The sequence below is a fragment of the Macaca mulatta genome, chromosome 13 (assembly GCF_049350105.2).
Source record: "Macaca mulatta isolate MMU2019108-1 chromosome 13, T2T-MMU8v2.0, whole genome shotgun sequence".
NCBI classification, from domain to species: domain Eukaryota; kingdom Metazoa; phylum Chordata; class Mammalia; order Primates; family Cercopithecidae; genus Macaca; species Macaca mulatta.
Genome location: NC_133418.1, coordinates 63,456,176 through 63,477,081, shown reverse-complemented (window position 1 = coordinate 63,477,081; position 20,906 = coordinate 63,456,176). Strand labels below are relative to the sequence as shown.

At 36.8% G+C, this 20,906-nt stretch overlaps 1 protein-coding gene across 6 annotated transcripts in view; it reads right to left on the bottom strand.

Moving 5' to 3' along the window:
• The window catches only part of USP34 (ubiquitin specific peptidase 34), a 288,223-nt gene that overhangs the window by 103,238 nt on the left and 164,079 nt on the right, over window positions 1-20,906 (bottom strand). For all 6 annotated transcript variants that reach the window (XM_028832452.2, XM_028832455.2, XM_028832453.2 and 3 more), the window contains 7 exons: window positions 14,176-14,276; window positions 13,774-13,983; window positions 9,316-9,441; window positions 7,714-7,836; window positions 7,498-7,581; window positions 5,941-6,027; window positions 1,170-1,370 (listed from right to left, as the gene is read on the bottom strand). In XM_028832452.2, the coding sequence (XP_028688285.1) occupies window positions 1,170-1,370; window positions 5,941-6,027; window positions 7,498-7,581; window positions 7,714-7,836; window positions 9,316-9,441; window positions 13,774-13,983; window positions 14,176-14,276 (932 nt within the window). The remainder of the gene's footprint in view (window positions 1-1,169; window positions 1,371-5,940; window positions 6,028-7,497; window positions 7,582-7,713; window positions 7,837-9,315; window positions 9,442-13,773; window positions 13,984-14,175; window positions 14,277-20,906) is intronic.

The window sequence follows — 20,906 nt, the reverse complement described above, 5'->3', positions numbered from 1 at the left end:
ACTATGGCACTCGTAAGACAGCAACACCAACCCCTCACCTTCCTCCTCTTCTACTGCCTAATCAGTGTGAAGACCATGAGGATGAAGACCTTTATGATGACTCACTTCCACTTGAAGAACAGAAAATATATTTTCTCTTCCTTATGATTTTCTTAATACTTTCTTTTCTCTAGCTTACTTTAAGAATACAGTATATAATAGTATTAACATACAAAATATGCATTAACCAACTGTTTATGTTATTGGTAAGGCTTCTGGTTAATAGTAGGCTATTAGTAGTTAAGTTCTGGGGGAGTCAAAAGTTATACACAGATTTTTGACTGTATGGAGGATCAGCATCCTTAACTCCTCTATTTTTCAAGGGCCAACTGTATTTTCTTTCATCTCGAAATCTACCCTCTTATACACTTGTTCTATTACGCTAGGGCTAATATATCAAAAACCAAATTCTTCCTTCACCAGTTGGCTTCCTATTAGGTTGTGCCAGTCTAGGATACTAGAGAGACTCCTTTCTTTTTTCTGTCAGCATTTATCTGAAAGTATTTACCTAGAAGAGACAGGTGGTTGCAGCCTTTGGCTTTTTTAGGCACTCCTAGCACCAGCTTTATCAGGTCGCCTCTGAGAATCTTAGCAGATGAGCATAAGAGCGTAACTGATTTCTCAGAGGCCTAAACCCCAGTTTAAAGGGATCCCTCCTGCAAGCTTCTAAGTTCCTGATGACCCAACCACTTCCCTAATGTTCCACAAGATCTAGGGGTGGTAAATGGCTCCTTATATGGATTACCTCACCATTCCCTTTGCTTTTAAAGCCTTGTAACACATACACGTAAAACCGATTCCCTATTTTAAATTACCTATGTTGAAATACCAACTATGGCTTCTGTTTTCATAAATGCACCCTCAAAGTATATAAATTACTGGGTCCAAATAATAAATTCAGTCTCACAGATATTAAAATGGCACATGATTCATTTCTGCATTCTGGATGATAAAATGAAAAGCATTACTGCTTCATAATCACTACTGCTTTAAAACAATGCCATCAGTTTGGCTGTCAGGTTAAGTCACAGTAATCTAGAATACATTTCTTAAGCATTAGCATATTTCTTCAGTTTATAAAAATAAATGGAATTCATCACTACAATTAAACATTAACTTCTGCGCTTTACCTCTGTTAATCGTGGTATATGAAGACCCTTAGCATGATCACCAGCAGCCTTCCTTGATTTGCCTGGCCAGGTTCTTTTCCTATGGCTTTCCGCTATACCAGACCAGGCGAAGACATCATGATAAGCTAAATCCAAATCGGAGGGATCTACTGCAAACTGGCATATTAACTTCAGCAAGCAAGCAAGACAGTCTAGCTGCCACTGTAAATGAAAAGAAATGGTCATTTCCCTATTTCCATTAATTTAGAATGGCCATTATACAATCCTGAGATTAGAAGACCAGAAAATAAAAAATTATAGCTAGTACTTAATCACATACTATAAAAATTTTGCTGCTCAAATATTATGGTCAGTAATAATTCAATCTTATAAAAATGAAGAAAAATTATCTAGAAATAAAGAGGGTATACAAGATGTATTTAATGAAATGGAAATGACACTTTCATTTCTTTAATGAAGGCATCATAAAAATGTATATAATAGAGAGCTACGAGATTTTTGAAAAACATACTGCTCATAATTTAGATTTTTTTTAAAAATTAAAATGATGTCAAGGATATTACTTATCAGTAAAATTAACTGAGAAACAAAGTATTCTATGCTGTTTCTCCACAAAAGTGGCACAGACTCTTAAAATTTAGGGACCAAAGCAATTCTCAGTAATTCTAGAAAATAATTCAAACGAAAATCTTGCACTTTCCACGACCACATTAAAAACAAACATTTATTTTAAAATTTGTTTTAAATATTGTTTAGTATGTATAAAAAATAATATTTACAGCTGACTGGAAGCTCAATTTTAATAACTTAGTGTACTTTCTTTAATTAGAATATCACTTATGTACAAGATGAAAGTTTCACAGCTTTTTCTTCAATAGCTCTTAACCTCCTGCTTTCCTGATTCCACTGCCAAATATATTCCTATACAAATATACCAGGAAACAGTACTTTCTTCCTGCAATAATAGCAATACCATATTACTGAACTAAAAGAAAGATACCAAGATAATTCAGACAGAAAAAAAGTCTTTTCAACAAATTGGTGCTACAAAAACCAAACAGCCATATGAAGAAGGAAAAAAATTCAATACTGCACACACAAAATGCAAAATGTATCATTATAGAACTAAATGTAAAAGAAGACTATAAAACTTACAGAAAGCAGAGGAGAAAAGTCTTTGTGACCATAGAACAAATATTTGTAGACTGGATACAAATTTCATTAAAATTAAAACCTCTCCCCTAAAAGATACTGTCAGTACAATGAAAAAGTAAGCCATAGCATGTGTGTGGGGCTTGTCCCCATACATACATCAGAGAAAGACTTCTCCATAATGTTTAAGGGAAAAGACCATCTCACAACTATATACTAAGACGTTTCACAAAAGAAGATAAATACACAATCAACAAACACACAACATAATGCTAAACATCATTAGTATTGAGGGAAGGACAAGTGAAGCCACCGTGAGATAACACTACTATATCCACTAGAATAGCTCCAATTTTAAAACCCTGGCCATATCAACTTCTGACAAGGATGTGAAGTAAATGAAATTCTCTTATGTTGCATAGTACAACTGTTTTGGAAAACAGTTTGGCAGCTTCTTACAAGGTTAATCTTCCACTCACCATATTATTTAGCAATTTCATTACTTGGCATTAATCCGAGAGATAAAAACATACATATACCAAATGACCTGTATGTGAATGTTTACAGAAGCTTTATTTGTAATAACCCAAAACTACAAACCACTCAAATGTCAATAGGTAAGCAGATAAATGAATTGTGGTATACCTATACAACGAATACATTACTCAGCAATGAAAACGAACCAACTACTAATACACATTTAACAACCTCAAAAAGCATTCTGAATAAAAGCAGCCAGATACAAAAGGGTACATATTGCACTGATCCAATTACATGAAATTCTATAAAATGAAAATCTCACCTATTGTAACAGAAAGCAGAGAAAGAAAAATTAATAGCAAAACTGCAGGATGGAACTTTTTAATAGAAATATTCTTTATTTGGATGTTAGAGCATTAAACATTTTTCAAATCTCACTCTTTAAAATGAGTGCATTATTTATTACATGAAAAGTATACTGCAACCTCACATCATATGCAAAAATTAACTTAAAATGGACCAAAGACTTAAAAAAGTAAGAGCTAAAACCATAAACCTCTTAACAGAAAACAGAGTCATCAATCTCTGCATAAGGGGATTAGGTAAGTTTTGTAGATACAACACCAAAAGGACAAGCACAAAGGAAAACAGACACTAGACTTCATGAAAATTAGAAATGTTTGTAAATCAATGGATAGCCTCTAGAAAGGGAAAAAGGCAACCCATATAATGGGAGAAAACATTTGCAAATCACATGCACTGTAAGGAATCAGTATCTGAAATACATAAGGAATTCTAACAAATCAACAAAAAGACAACCCAATTAAAAGTGGGTAATGGATGTGAATTGACATTACTCGAAAGAAAAACAAGTGGCCAATAAGCACATGAAAAGATGTTCAACCTCATTAGTCACCAAGGAAATGCAAATCAAAACCACAACTAGGTACCACTTTACACATTAGGATAGCTAAAATAAAAAAGACACTAACAAGTCTTGAAAAGGATGTGGAGAAACTGGAATCCTCACACATTGCTGGCAGAAATGTGAAATGTTGCAGCTCTGGTAAACTGTTTGGAAATTCCTCAAAAAGTCAGAAGTTACCACAGGACCCAGAAATTGCACTCTATACCCAAGGCACCACTGTTTATAACAACATTATTGATAATAGCCCCAAACTGGAAACAATGCAAATGTTCACCAACTGATCAATCTTCCACTCCCTGGATTCAGCTGTGACTGACCAAACATTTCGCCAAAGATGTATGAATGTGTGTGTGTGTATATATATGTACACACACATACATGCATACATGCTTATGAATGGTCAACAGACACATGAAAAGCTGCTCAAGATCCTTAGCACGGGGAAAATGTAAACGTTAGAAATCACAATAAAATACTACTTAAGTATTGGCAAGGTATACCACTCCTAAGCATATGCCAAAAAGAGGTGAAAATGCATTATCCGTGCATAATAAATTCATAAACAAATGCTCCTAATAGTCAAAGTGTAGAAATAACCCAAATGCCTCTCAATTGGTGAATGGATAAACATGTAATATAACTATAAAAAAATGAATTACTGACACTTGCTACTTCCAAGGATGAATCTTGAAAATAGACTAAGTGAAAGAAACCAGTCACAATGGACGATACATTGTATGGTTTCCATTTATAGGAAATGTCCAGAATGGGCAAATCCACAGAAACAGAAAGCAGACTATAATGGTGTTTGCCCAGGGCTAAAGCATTTGGGGGGAGGTTTCTTTTGAGGTGATACAATTGTTCTGGAATTAGATGCTGGTCATGGTCACACAACTTTGTGACTATGGTAAAAACACTGTATTTTGGAGAAGTACATTGATTGCATGTTAACTACATCTCAAAAAAAAATTTAAAGATATACTTCAACTGAACTCATTTGAAAAGGGAAAATAAAAAAAAAAAGAAATAAGAACAATCCTGAACTTAGAAGTATTTCATAATATTAAGAGACATGCATTATAAACAGGAAATACCAGTTGACCTGGAAGCAATTTGTTTCCTAGACACGCTTTGCATCTTGGGCATTACAAAGCTACAAAAGCCACATATTGGCAATAAAATGTTATTAATACTACTTCAGGAAAGTATTCATAATTTCAAGAAAAACAGAGAAAACCTTTAGTGCAGGGGTGTCCAATCTTTTGGCTTCCCAGGGCCACACTGGAAGAACAACTGTCTTGGCCCACATGTGAAATACACTAACACTGATGATAGTTGATGAGCTAAAACATTTAGACGTAAGAGTACCTGATGTCAAATCATTACACTTGACTCCTAGGTTCGAAGGCAATTCAAAACAAAACAAAACAAACACAGGAACTAAGAAAATACTTGAATTCAATGTTTGATAATGCTGAACTGTTTTGGGATGGAAGCAAATGGAATGTCCTTCACATTGAGTTTGAAACTGACCTGTGCAGTTTTGTATATCATTATGCAGATTTAAATATTCTACAAGCAATTTTATTTTCATATAGTACTTCTTCAAATCACAGTGGTAGAGAAACATTTTTTTTAATTTCCATTTTTTCATGCAAGTTCACAGAAAAAAAAATTCCACTTTGTTGAGGACCAATACTTTTATCAAGTATTATAAAAATACAGAAACAACGTCTAACTGCTATAAAAATTTCTAGAGGTTTACTCTCAATTTCTGTATCCATCTTAATGTAAGCCAGTCAACATGGTCTGGAAACACATTTTTTAGTATTACTACTGTAAAGGAAGAAATGATCAAAACAAAATAAAACAAAAAAAGTTTTTAAAAAAAACTAAGATGTAAACCAAATTTTTAAAAAGCAACCAAACTTTATATAAATATTAATATATAATTCATCAACCTAAAGGAAACATGTTTATGAACTGGCCAGAGTTTAGAGTAATTAATTTTATCATAAGAATTTTTAATACAGTTAACATGAAAAATGCTTATTCCATAATTAATCAAACTGTATTTTTAAATTCATTTCTGCTATATTCCATACTTTATTATAATGAACTATATGGCAAAAGCTATACTTGCTGATGAAATGGAAGTGTATCAAATGCGGTAACTACTGTAACTAGTTGAAACAGTAAATTTGCACTTACCACCGTCCATGATTCCTGCTCTTTAGGCTCTAGAATTCCAGAATTAAAAATTTCTAGTAACTGTTGAAGCCCTCCAGCAGCAACAAACTGTAGGCAATTGTGAAAGTAATAGTAAGAGAAAAGCAGATACATAATGCAATAATGCTTGTTGATTCAGTAACTGGATATGTAAAATATTACACATCTTTTATTTACACTATATTCCTTCATTTAAATTACCAAAATAATTTCTATACAAAACAATAAGATAGAGACTACTTTCAAGAATTTAAGGGTGGGTGCAATGGCTCATGCCTGCAATTCTAGCACTTTGGGAGGCCAAAGCCAGAGGATGGCTTGAGGCTAGGACTTTGAGACCAGCCTAGGCAACTTAGGAAGACCTCATCGCTACAAAAAGTAAAAAAATTGGCCAGGTATGGTGGCTGGTGCCTACAGTTTCAGCTACTAGGGAGGCTGAGGTAGGAGGATCACTTGAACCCAAGAGGTCAAGGCTGCAGTGAGCCATGATCATGCCACTGCAATCCAGCCTGCGTGACAAGGTGAGACCCTGTCTCAAACAAAACAAAATAAAACAAACAAGAATTTTTAAAAAGATACACTTGAGGCCGGGCGCAGTGGCTCACGCCTATAATCCCAGCACTTTGGGAGGCTGAGGCGGGCGGATCACGAGGTCAGGAGATCGAGACCATCCTGGCTAACAAGGTGAAACCCCGTCTCTACTAAAAATACAAAAAATTAGCCGGGTGTGGTGGCGGGCGTCTGTAGTACCAGGTACTTTGGAGGCTGAGGCAGGAAAATGGCATTAAACCGGAAAGCGGAGCTTGCAGTGAGCAGAGATCGCGCCACCGCACTCCAGCCTGGGTGACAGAGTGAGACTCTGTCTCAAAAAAAAAAAAAAAAAAATATATATATATATATATATATAAAAAAATATAAATAAAGTAAATATATATATATACACACACACACACATAGACACACACATGAAAAAGGCTATAAATGTCTTTGTATTCCATTAGCCATTTAGTCCTAGACACTGGGATGTCCTCACAGTATCTTTTTTTGCTGCCCAGGCTTGAGTGCTGTGGTGCGATCTCGGCTTACTGCAACCTCCACCTCCTGGATTCAAGTGATTCTCCTGCCTCAGCCACCTGGGTATCTGGGATTATGGGCGACGTGCTGCCACACCCAGCTCATTTTTGCATTTTTAGTGGAGATGGGTTTTACCATGTTGGCCATGTTGGTCTCAAACTCCTGACCTCAAGTGATCCATCCGTCTCAGCCTCCAAAAGTACTGGATCACAGGCGTGAGCCACCATGCCAGGCTTCTCACAGTATTTCGACATAGGGAAAATCAGAGCTAAAAATAGGAGCACCAAGGCATTAAATAATCTCAGTTTACATTATTGCAACTTAAAGTAATACATAATTTTTAAACTATGCTTTGTTTTAATAGTATTATTAGTTTAAAAACAATGAAGAATTATAGTATGCACTTTTGAAAAACCGGAGATAAATTATTTTTATCAATACATTGAAAAACACATAAGATCAAACCTTGCAACTCCAGGAATTTTTACTATTTTCCACTTGATCCTCACTTGAATCATCTGAATCTGGATAAAGATCACTGTAACTTCCCTATGAGAAAGGCAAAAAAAAAAAAAGGCAGAATGGCGGAAGAAAAAATTATTCTAGAATGGAAAAGACATTACAGAATTTTGCTCCACAGAAAATACAAACATTTAATGATAATAACAGAAATGCAATTACCGTTGACTCTCTCCTTATTCTTCTATTAGGTTTTCCCAGTGCTTCAATAATTTCCAGAGCATACAATAGCTTGTGGGCGCTCTTAATTTTGAGAAGTTCTTTCCAATTAAATCCATCATTACTCTTAAATTAGAAAAACATGTTTCTCAAGCCAACTTACTCAGGGAACACAAAAAAGAAAAACTTTAAACAAACTGACACTACATAAAAACTTAAAATATTATATATACTTTGAAACATATTAAAACATATGAAGACTAGTTATATAACTGGTACAAATGGTATGCTTAAAACATTATTCATTAAATTTTCTGAAAATAAAACTAATAAAATTAATATACAAACAGCAGCATGGGAAAATAATGAACTGTTAATCTTCCCAATTAAAAGAAACAACATTGTAGTCTAGTTGAGTGGGTAAACTGAAGATGGTGATGAATTAAACGTCTGTACTTAATAGTTACAACTACATATTTAAAAGTCATACAAATATATGAACTCAGGAACATTGCTGTTTTCTACTATCAATTCATGAAATAATGTAATTCACACTTAATGTGCATCTTTGAAATGCTATTACTAGTGCTACTGTAAGTCATCATTTGGTATTTTCAAGAGCCCATCTTCTTGACTTCCAAGTCATGTGAGATACTGGATCTCCCAAAATCACATGATAATGTTCCAAATCCTAGAATTTGCATAACATTAGGACATTTGCTTTTTCATTCATCCTACAGGAGTTCTTTTGGAGATCTCCTCAAATAAACTACTTATTACATAAATTTTAAAAACAGTCTTTAAGCCAGGAGCAGTGGCTCATGCCTACAATCCCAGTACTTTGGGAGGCTGAGGTGGGCAGATCATTTGAGGTCAGGAGTTAGAGATCAACTTGGCCAAAACAGTGAAACCCTGTCTTTACTAAAAATACAAAAATGAGCTAGGCATGGTGGCACACGCCTATGGTCTCAGCTACTGGGGAAGGTTGGGGGAGGAAGGATCACTTGAGCCCTGGTGGCTGTGGCTGCAGTGAGCTGAGACCACGCCACTGTACTCCAGGCTGGGTAACAGAGTGAGACCATATCTCAAAAATAAATAAATAAATAAATAAAAACAGTCTTTAATGTTAAAGACTTTACAAAGATACCCAACACACGTGAGGTGGTATCCATATGGAAAAAAAATTACCACACACATATTAAATTTATTTGCCTTATTTTCTCCAATTCCGTCAGTTAATTTGTATAAGCATACAAAACAAACATTGATGCATGTCATTTCACCTCGGTGTATTTTCTTTAAACATTACTTTTGTTACTAAGAGCAAAAAACAGTATTAAAAGCATACTGTAATATGATAAAACACTAATATAAAATGTCAACAATTTTAGAAAACATCTTCATCTTGCATTCAGCCTATGTTATTCACCCTCACTAAATAAACAAATGAACATTAAAATGAAGTGGCAATTTTTACCTATTATATGGGTTAAAAACTATATTCAGATTTACTAAGGGTACGTCAACAGGCAACCTTCTACACTATCAATAGGAATATAAACTGGCAACAGCCTCTAGGAGAGTAAACAGATTTTGTGGCCTCACCTGCTCATCTGAGATGTTCTGGAATGCCATCAACATATTAGGACATGTAGGAAGAAGCATCAGTAGCTCCCAGACCCGCCTAGACAGATTTTCTGCATGAAGATGAAGTTCTTCACATCGTAAGCTCTACACAAATAAGAACAACTGCTTTATCAAAACAGATCAGAAAAAAGTTTTAAGTTCAAATTTTTGTGTAAAAATATTATCAAATTTGCTAATATTTTGTCTTTTTGAAAAGTGAGAAATGCAACATTTCTTATATGATACATAATATTTGAGAAAATTAATAGTCAAGCAGTGTTTTTTCAACTTCTTACTGAACATTTTTCTAGAAAAGCTTTCCTCTAAGACTGATGATGTTCCTCAGGAAACTTTTGAAATAAAAGTGAAAACATCTGTCTAAAGGCCATTCTAACAAATTTCAATATGACTATCATCTATTTCCATTTTGCAGGTCACTATTCTAAGCACAACAAAGACTTGATGAATTAAATCCTTGAACTTCCATTTAGGAAAAGAGCCTATCTGTTTCTCTTATTTTGCTAATCTAAACTTCATTTTTCAGTCTCAGATAGGCAGACATTAAGAAGAAAGCAAACGATTTTAGAGACCTATTTTCTTCCATTACCATTTGTTAAATCTGAGTTCAGAAACTTGCTAAGGCAAGAATAAGTTAAATAATGTCTCAAAAACCATTTAGGAAATAGGCAATTAAAAAAAATTAAAAGTACCACCCTGAGAGGTAAAAAGAGTAAAAACTAAATTGACAGTTTTGGTATTTTCCACGGAGTATAAATTTATTACTACTGCTACTATCATAGTGATTCTTTGGTATAATATGGTCTAGGGATATTCTATAAGCCTATAAAAAGAAACGTAGTTATTTTGGTATAATGGCAGAAAGATGGTATACTTTGATGGCAAGGAAATCTTTTTTTTTTTTTTGAGACAGAGTTTCGCTCTTGTTGCCCAGGCTGGAGTGTAATGATTCAATCTCAACTCACTGCAACCTCTGCCTCCCAGGTTCAAGTGATTCTCCAATGTCAAGGAAATCTTAGAAAGTTTCAAGGTAAATTTGGTCTTTCACAAGCTTGATGAACAAAGAGAAGCAACCCTTGAGTAACACTGGCGCTTTACTTGAGGAAACGGCCCTCAGTTCTTCAATAAAATGACTCATCATTCCTTTGTAAATAACCATTAAAAAGAGAGAAATATTGAACTCTATGCAAAAAAGGATTTGAAGGAAAAATATCTTCCAAGTGTGCATAACTATGTTCTTCTATGACTGAAAGTCTCATGAGACATACACAGTAAAGATACTTTATTTTTTCTTTTTTGTGTAACTCTCATCAGGGCCAAACAAAGAATCAAAGAATCCCTGTATCAACCTGTCAAAAATAAGATTCAATACAGTATCTGCGGCTGGGCGCAGTGTCTCCCACCTGTAATCCCAGCACTTTGGGAGGCCGAGGCAGGAGGATCACGAGGTCAGAGATCGAGACCATCCTGGCTAACACAGTGAAACCCTGTCTCTACTAAAAATACAAACAAAACTAGCTGGGCATGGTGGTGTGCACCTGTAGTCCCAGCTACTCAGGAGGCTGAGGCAGGAGAATCACTTGAACCTGGGAGGTGGAGGTTGCAGTGAGCCGGTATCACATCACCACACTCCAGCCTGGAGGACAGAGTGAGACTCTGTCTAAAAAAAAAAATCTGCTAAAACAATGAAATGCTTTCCCTTTGGTTTAAGCCTCACTACTCAGAATAACGTGACAGCCTATTAACATAATAGCCCAGAATCTCTTATCACTGGTCCTGGTTTTCTCTACTATACCCTCCACACAAACATCTAAATTGTTTCTAAAAGCCCAGAAAAGAGCGCATTTTGCTGCTTAAAGCCAGCCATAATGATGGAATTAAAAAAAAAATCATTTAAGGTCCTTTTGTGATATAGGTTACAGTCAACCTTTCTGTCCTAATACTTAAATTACACTATGCTCATATTCCCAGTTCCTCAAACATGTCATTTGCTTTCTTAACGAAGAAAATCTGTAATGCTTTTCTCTTCACTCTTATCAGTAGCTGGACCCAATTTGAACAACTCCTCTTTTGAAAAAACCTTCTGCAAAATTTTTGTCCCCCCCTCTCATTATTCCCCTAATACATGGAACAGAACACCAGCACTAGGTGAGAAAACAGAGGTTTCATGGGCACCTATTAATGATTATTTTGCTTGAAAAAACAATGGAGATTTCTAGGGAATTTAAGAATGTACCATCATGTGAGAAACTGAGGTATAAGAAATAGAGGGCTCAATGGCAGCCCACTGCATCCATGATCAAATACATCATGGAAATGGGAAGAAGTCACTTAACAATCTTGGGGAAGAAAGAAAAGAATACTAGCCTAACACAGAGAAAACCATCAGAATACCACCATTTTACCTGCCTCTAAATCTCAAAATTGTAATTTACTGCATAAGCTACATGAATACATGAAAGTATCTTAGAAGCAGCCCGTTTAAAGGCATTGTTTTAAAAGTCAGTGGATTGAATATGGCTCCTTTAGGTGATGTCATACACATTCTTGCCTCTGAATGCCATCTTCAGGCTGGGCACAGCAGCTTATGCCTATGATCCCAGCACTTTGGGAGGCTGAGGTGGGAGAATGGCTCGAGACCAGGGTTTGAAACCGACCTGGGCAACAGAGAGAGACCATGTCTACAAAACAATTAAAAAATTAGCCAGGCACACTGGCACGCACCTGGAGTTCCACCTATGCAGGAGGCTGAGGCAGCAATCGCTTCAACCTGAGAGATCAAGGCTCTATTGAGCTATGATCATACCACTGCACTGCAGCCTGGGTGACACACCAAGACTGTGTCTCACAAAAAAATAAAATAAAATAAAATAAATGGGACCTTTATAGTGATAACCCACAAACCATTTTTCTAGACTGTACCTTTTCTCTGAGCTCCATACTTACATATCCAAGTGATTACCTGACATCTCTACTTGATGTCCCTCAGGAATCCATCTATCCTTCAGTTCAAATGGAATCCCCCCCACCCCGTTGCACAGACCAGAAACCCAATGCCATTTCTGTCTTCCTTCTCCTCTTCATTCCCTACTCCTAAAACCCAAAACACCACCAAGTGATGCTTTGACCTGTTGTCCATTTATTTCCACTGCTGCCATCCTATTCCAGGGCAACTCCTTCCTGGACTTGCACATCAAATGCTTTACTGACTTTGTTATTTTTGCCAAAGAAACTTACTAGGTATATTAGGTATCAGGTATAAAACAAAAATCAGAACATGTGTTTATTCTCTGTTTAAAATCTTTTAATGATGTCCACTTTGAGTAAAATGGAAATGACTCACAATGATACAAAAGGTTTACATTATTTTGCTCTGCCTACCTTTCCAATTTCTTTCCTCTCATTCTACTCTCCCATCCTCTTCCACATTCTCCTTTCCTAAACCTGCCTAACTCCTTTTATCAAGCATTTCCCCAGAAACCCTTTCTCCAGATTACTCTATCCAGACCATATCTCATCTTTCTAACTGGCTTTTCATCCTTCTAGCTCAGATTATATATAGTCTCCCTCAGAGAGCCCTTTCTAGACCAAAGTATTATAAACAATAATTTGATTAAAACGGTATGCCTACATCACGTTAGGTACTTAAATAGTTAACGAACAAATAAATGGGTTCTTAATTTTACCTTTTGTTTTTGTTTTTGTTTTGAGGTGGTGTCTTGCTCTGTTGTCCAGGCTGGAGTATAGTGGCACAATCTCAGCTCACTGCAACCTCTGCCTCCTGGATTCAAGCGACTATCCTGCCTCAGCCTCTGGAGTAGCTGGGATTACAGGCGCGTGCCACCATGCCCAGCTAATTTTTGTATTTTCAGTAGAGACGGGGTTTCACCATGTTGGTCAGGCTGGTCTTGAATTCCTGACCTCGTGATCTGCCCATTTCAGCCTCCCAAAGTGCTAGGATTACAGGCATGAGCCACTGCACCCAGCCCAATTTTACTACTCTTAAAAGATTACTGAGGGCCAGGCACAGTGGCTCATGCCTGTAATCCCAGCAATTTGGGAGGCCGAGGTGGGTGGATCACAAGGTCAGGAGTTCAAGACCAGCCTGACCAGCATGGTGAAACCCCATCTCTACTAGAAATACAAAAATTAGCCGGCTGTGGTGGCACGCACCTGTAATCCCAGCTACAAAGGAGGCTGAGGCAGGAGAATGGCGTGAACCCGGAAGGCGGAGCTTGCAGTGAGCTGAGATCATGCCACTGTACTCCAGCCTGGTTAACACAGTGAGACACCGTCTCAAAAAAATAAAAGTGAGAAAATTGTATTTTATAACATTTTATAATCTATAGTTGTATTAAAGTTACTATATCCTCTCAAAAGAGAGACAAAACAAGATTTGTGAAAATGAAACATAGTCACCTCACTATCATCCACTGCTACTTTTCCTGAGGGTGGTTTAAATGATGCAAGCATCTCTAATAAATCAAAAAGAGTAGTTAAATGAGGTTCTTGTAAAAGCAAAAGCATTGGAATGTTGTCCTTCTGAGGGGGTGGGAGGCAAGACGCTGGCAGCTGAACACCTTCCCCTTTCCGCTCTCTCCTTGGTGCACCCAAAGATACAAATACCATCTATAAAAAACAGGAAAAAAAATTTATGCAGATCAAGCTTTTGGTTTAATAAAACAATGAATCTGAAGTATAAAATCACTTAGAATTTTAATATAACAAAAGTAATAAGAGCTGTTTTTAAACTACATGTGACTATTCAACTGATGATTATAAACAGATCATTAAAACTCAAACCACGTTTTATATATGTACCTGCATATCCTTAAAACCAAGCTCATGAAGTGCTTTTTCATCATAATCTGTTGTTAACTCGTGTCCAGATGAAATCATCCTGACAGGTCCCATGAGGCCTCCTTAAAAGCAGCAGAACATAGAAATGAATTTGTTTATAAGAATTAACTTATTTACTGATAAGAATATGTAGTTGTAGCAATTAATCACACTACACGTAAAGCTTAAATGTAATTCCAACCCTCCAGATCCAAGGTAAAGAGAGAAAACTCAATAGATTAAGCATAGACATTTCTAGAATGCACTAAGTCCTTTTTGCGGCCTACATCTTCAACTTCATTTCCCACCAGCTTCCCTACCTCACACTATGTTCAGTCAACTGGCTTCCTTGCCCTTTCTTGAAAATACCAAGTATATTACGACCTCAAGGACTAAGATTCCTCTCCAGGAATTCAAGATACTTATTTTCTCACCTCTTTCAATTCTCTCATCTAATGGGAGCTTTCGCTTTACCACCCAATCTAAAAGCTTCACTTCACCATTAACCCTTTATTCTGCTGTATCTTTCTTTAAAGCACTTATTAACACCTCATATTTGTTATCCGGGAAGGGAAGGAGAAAAAAAGACAGAAGCAAAGGAAAAAGGGAAAGAAAAACAGAAAGAAAAAAAAAAAGGAAAGGAAGAATGACAAATTCCCAGTTCCACAAGGGCAGAGGTTGTTTTATTCACACATGCATTCCCGGCACTAAAATGGAGAACACATTCAAATTAAGTAATGTATAATGTACAAGTTTTTTGGGGGAAAGAAATGATTACAGCACGAAAAGTAAGCAAAATTAAATGTCTGATGAATAATTTAAACTTTAAAACTATTGCTAAATTTCATTCAATATAGAAAAACTCCACTGGACACCAATTACTTTCAAGAAAAATGAGTGTAAGGTTATTGCTTTTTATAATGACATATAACATTTTAAAATTACCTTTCCCTTCACATAAAAAAGGTCTGTGGAAAAAATATTTCAAACACAGAGAAGGAATATGTTTTTCTCCCAAGAGGAGTCATATTGGCAATTTGCCTTAAGCACAATTTTTTTATAACTAAATTGCTAATCATTGTGTAGCTAAATCTATGATTCTTTCCCTTTCTCATTATTTCTAGCCCTCAATCTTGGCCCTCGAAATGGTTTGACAAACAATCCTATTTTCTTCTAAATTTTCCTACCATTTGTTAATGCAGATATGACATTTTAAACATACCCTAAATATTAAAAGGGGTTTTTCTTTCCCCAAACTGAACAAGTCATATGACTGATTTTTGGTATCCATTCTGTATCATTTAACTAACAATTCCCACACCAAAATCGTATTATGGTTTAAATGTTTATATAGCTAGTACAGAAGTTCAACTTTCTATTATCCTTGAGTTTTTCTCCCAGAACTTTGTTCTTTTTCCTTTTTTTGTAAAGTACCAATTTACTGACCTCCCAGAACTTCTAATATTGCTTAGTTTATTCATATAGATAACTTCACCATAATTTCATCAAATTTTAAACAAAAATTACATCGGAATTTTTTTTTTCTTTTTTTTTTTTGAGACGGAGTCTCGCTCTGTAGCCCAGGCTGGAGTGCAGTGGCCGGATCTCAGCTCACTGCAAGCTCCGCCTCCCGGGTTCACGCCATTCTCCGGCCTCAGCCTCCCGAGTAGCTGGGACTACAGGCGCCCGCCACCTCGCCCGGCTAGTTTTTTGTATTTCTTAGTAGAGACGGGGTTTCACCATGTTATCCAGGATGGTCTCGATCTCCTGACCTCGTGATCCACCCGTCTCGGCCTCCCAAAGTGCTGGGATTACAGGCTTGAGCCACCGCGCCCGGCCCGGAATTTTTGATAGAACATGTTAAAAAATAAATTTACCTAACATCTTTACAATATTCTGTACAGAGGCATGCTATTTCAATTTACTCAGCAGTTCAATTACCTCAAAAAGTTTTATTCTCACATTTTACAAAGACCTCATAATATCATAATTTTCTTTTTTTTTTTTTTTTGAGACACTCTGTCACCCAGGCTGGAGTGCAGTGGCTCAACCTCAGCTCAGTGCAACCTCTGCCTCCTGGGTTCAAGCAATTCTCCAGTCTTGGCCTCCTGAATACCTGTGACTACAGGCGTGCACCATCACACCTAACTAATTTCTGTGTTTTTAGTAGAGACGGGTTTGACCATGTTGGCCAGGCTGGTCTCGAACTCTTGACCTCAAGTGATCTGCCTGCCTCGGTCACCCAAAGTGCTGGGATTACAGGCATGAGCCACCACACCCAGCCAGAATATCATAACATTTAAAAATTGCTATTGTATACTTGATTTCTTAGTGCCCGATTCATCATGTTGCTCACAAATTATAACTGAATAATCTAATAGCTATACTTTTTTACAGTATATTTTATTCATTTATTATGTATTTTATTGATTTATTGATTTTTATAAATTTATTATTTTTTATGTTATAAATTTGTATCGTTTTGTATCATACAAAACTAAAAGAAAAGTAAATGCTTATAAAGCAGCGTGTTCATTAAGAAAAGCTTTGGCTACTGGATAGACAGAAATTCTGTATTAAACTTTTTTTTTTTTTTTTTGAGATGGGAGTCTCGCTCTGTCACCTAGGCTGGAGTGCACTGGCACTATCTCTGCTCACTGCAAGCTCCGCCTCCCGAGTTCACACCATTCTCCTGCCTCAGCCTCCCAAGTAGCTGGGACTACAGGCGCTCGCCACCACGCCCGGCTAATTTTTTGTATTTTTTAGTAGAGATGGGGTTTCACCGTGTTAGCCAGGATGGTTGGTTTCGATCTTCTGACCTCATAATCTGCCCACCTCGGCCTCCCAAAGTGTTGGGATTACTGGCGTGAGCCATTAATACTTTGGTAATTTTTTTTTTTTAAGACAGAGTCTCGCTCTGTCACCCAGGCTGGAGTGCAGTGGCATGATCTTGGCTCACTGCAACCTCCACCTCCCGGGCTTAAGCGATTCTCATGCCTCAGCCTCCCAAGTAGCTGGGATTACAGGTGCACACCACCAGGCCCAGCTAATTTTTATATTTTTAGCAGAGACAGGGTTTTGCCATGTTGGCCAGGCTGGTCTTGAACTCCTGACCACAAATGATCCACCTGCCTCAGCCTTAAAGCCTTGGGATTACAGGCATGAGCTACCGTGCCTAGCAAAGCTTTGGTAGATTTTTATTAAATGTCTAACTTGGTGAGACAATTAAATGTAATTATTAATATTTGCAATATTAAAACACTTAGTCATGATTAATTGCTACTCTAATTAAGCATGCATAACTTTGTTCCAAAAGTTATGCAATGACTAGCATTTTATTTAGCATAATGGCCTGTATTTGATGTGAGATAGGCCAATATTCTGTGTGTTAATGACAAGTGTTATGGTCTGAACATATGTGTTCCCCAAATTCGTATGTCGAATCCTAATTATCAAGGTGATGATATTTTGGAAGTGGGATCTTTCAGAGGTTATTAGGTATTAGGCAGAGTCCTCCATCAATGGGAGTGGTGTCTCTACAAAAGAGGTCCAAAGGAGCTTGCTTCAGCCTTTTACCACATGAAGACACAGCAATAAAGCACCATCTCTGAGAAAGCTGTCACTAGACACTGAATCTGCCGGCACCTTGATCTTGGAATTCCCAGGTTCCAGACCATGAGAAATAAATTTCCTTTGTTTATAAGCTACCCCGTTTATGGTATTTTTATATAGCACACTGGATGGACAATGACAACACATTAATGTTGACTATTATGGCTGAATTGGATTTTATAATACATTGAGCTGCTTTCTATCTTTTATTACTTTTGAGAAGATCTTTTTAACATAAGAGCTACTTATTCCTTATCAGTTCTAAACAGAATTTTTACCTTTTTAAAAAAATTAATGTTTCAAGACGAAATGAAATCTTAAAAACTCTCGATTTCTAATTGAATACTGAAAACACACATGTAATTTTTCCCCTTTACAACTCCAATAAAATAAATTTTAAAAATTTTACAGAGATAGGACGGGTGTGGTGGCTCACGCCTGTAATCCCAGCACTTTGGGAGGCCGAGGTAGGTCGATCATGAGGTCAGGAGTTCGAGACCAGCCTGGCCAGTATGAAGAAACCCTGTCTCTACCAAAAATACAAAACTTAGCAGGGTGTGGTGGCATGCACCTGTAGTTGCGGCTCCTTGGGAGGCTGAGGCAGGAAAATCGCTTGAACCCGAAGGCAGAGGTTGCAGTGAGCTGATATCGCGCCACTGCACTCCAGCCTGGGCAACAGTGCGAGACTCAAGGAAAAAAAAAATTTACAGACATAAACTGACAAGGAGAAAAAAAGGAGATCGTACCAATAAAGTTTGCAAGGTGACCACGAAATAAACTCGTGATGAACAGTAAGCCCCAAAAAAAGATACATCACAAAAAGATTTAGCGTAAGAGTAAGATTAACATCTAACCCTCACACACAAAAAACAAAAGGAAGAAAGAAAAGGAACAGTACCTCAGAAATATGCAACACCTTAACCAACAGCCTAGAAACATTATAGGCTCAGAAATTAAAAGGGTAAGGAGAGAAGAAAAAGAGGAAAAAATGAAGCACTATATAATTGCTAACCTTTTCTAAGTTTGATAAAAGTTATAAACTCACAGATCTGAGAAGGTAAACTAAACCCAGATCTCAAACACAAAGGCACACTCATAATCAAAATGCTGAAAATCAATGTTAAAGAAAAAGCTTTATATCCTTTTTCTTTCCTCCATCGTCGGCTTTAAAGGACAAAAGATAAGGAAAGCCACCGACTCAGGTCACAAACTTTGCAAGCCAAATAATAACAGAACAACAATTTTAAAGTTCTGAAAGAGGATAAAAAAACCTCATGACCTAGAATTCGATGTCCAGTGAAACTACCCATCAACAATGAAGGCAAAATAAACATTTTTAAATAAACTTTTTTCTAGACAAACAAAAGCTTGAGAAAATTTGTCACCGGAACACCTAGCGTACAAAGCTTTAACGAAAGTTTATTAGAAGGAAGGGGAAGAGGTCCAGCGCAGTGGGTCACCCCTGTAATCCTAGGACTTTGGGCGGCAAGGTGAGAGAATCGCTTGAGCCCAGGAGTTCAAGACCAGCCTGGGCAATATGGCAAAACCCTGTCTCTACAAAAAATACAAAAATCAGCTGGGCATGATGGCTGGCACCTGTAGTCCCAGCTACTCAGGAGACTGAGGTGGGAGGATCACCTGAGAACGGGAGGTTAAGGCTGTGGTGAACCATGATTATGCCACTTCACTCCAGCCCGGGTGACAGAGTGAGACCCTGTTTCAAAAAAATAAATAAATAAAAATAAAATAAAATAACAGAAAGAAAGGTGGAAAAGAAACCAAAGAGAAACTCAGATCTATGCACAGGAATGCAAAGTGTCAGAAGTGCTAAATATGTGCTAAAAAAGAAACTGAAGAGATGGGACAAATAGAAAATATTTACATTGAATGTAAATAATCTAAACACTAAAATGTAGACACCAACAGAATGAACCAAAAAAAGCAAAATTCAACAATTAAGCAAAATGTTAATCTCAAAAAGGTATTTCAACTTTAAAAATAGGCATATTTTTTCAGAGAAAAAAGAGCTCTTAGATATTGAAAGTATGACAGTAGAAATGAAAAACTCAGTAGAAAGACTGCAAAATAATATTGAGAACATCTCTCAGGAACTTGAGTTAAAACTTATAAAAAGAAACACAGAAATTAGGGAGAGTCTTAGAGACAAAACATCTAGATAATGGATATGCTCCATAAAGAGAGAAAATGATAAAACAGAAGACAAGAAATCTATGAACCATTTCAAGAAAATTTCTCCAAACTGAAAATTATAATCTGCCAAACTGAAAGGGCCCAACGCTAAATACCTAAATACGTAAATACTGAGGAAAACCCATCACAATCACTGAAAAAAGACCTATACTCAGGTCCAGAACACTAAGAAAAAAGTGAAGACTGATTAATGTCTACAAGAAAAAATACTGCATGTTAGCTGGGCATGGTGGCTCATGCCTGTAATCCCAGCACTTCGGGAGGCCTAAGTGGGCAGAAAGTTTGAGCTCAGGAGTTTGAGACCAGCCTAGGCAACATGGTGAAAACCTGTCTCTACTAAACATACAAAAAATTAGCCGGGAATGGTAGCACCTGCCTGCAGCCCCAGCTACTCAGGGGGCTGAGGTGGGAGAATCACTTGAACATGAAGGTTGCAGTAAGCCATGATCATGCCACTGCGCTCCAGCCTGGGTGACAGAGGGAGACTATCTCAAAAAAAAAAAAAGACATACTGTATGTAAAAAATATCAGAAATCAGAATGGCTTCAGAATTCAACAGCAACAATGAAAGCAAGAAACAATGGAGAAGCACCTCTAAAATTCTGCAACAAAATTATTTCCAACTTAAAATTCTATACCCAGCTAATTTATCATTTGGGTATGAAAACATGAGATACATATTATTAATCATGCAAGGAATAAAAAACATTACCCCGACAATCTTATCACAAGAAACCACTGAATAGAACACTCTCTTGTATTCCAGAAACACACACACACACAGTCAACCAGTAACGAGAAAGGTATGGATAATGGAAACAGAATACCCAACATAGGAGAGAAGAGAATCACCAGAAGGATGATAAAAGATATCACACAATGACTGCTGT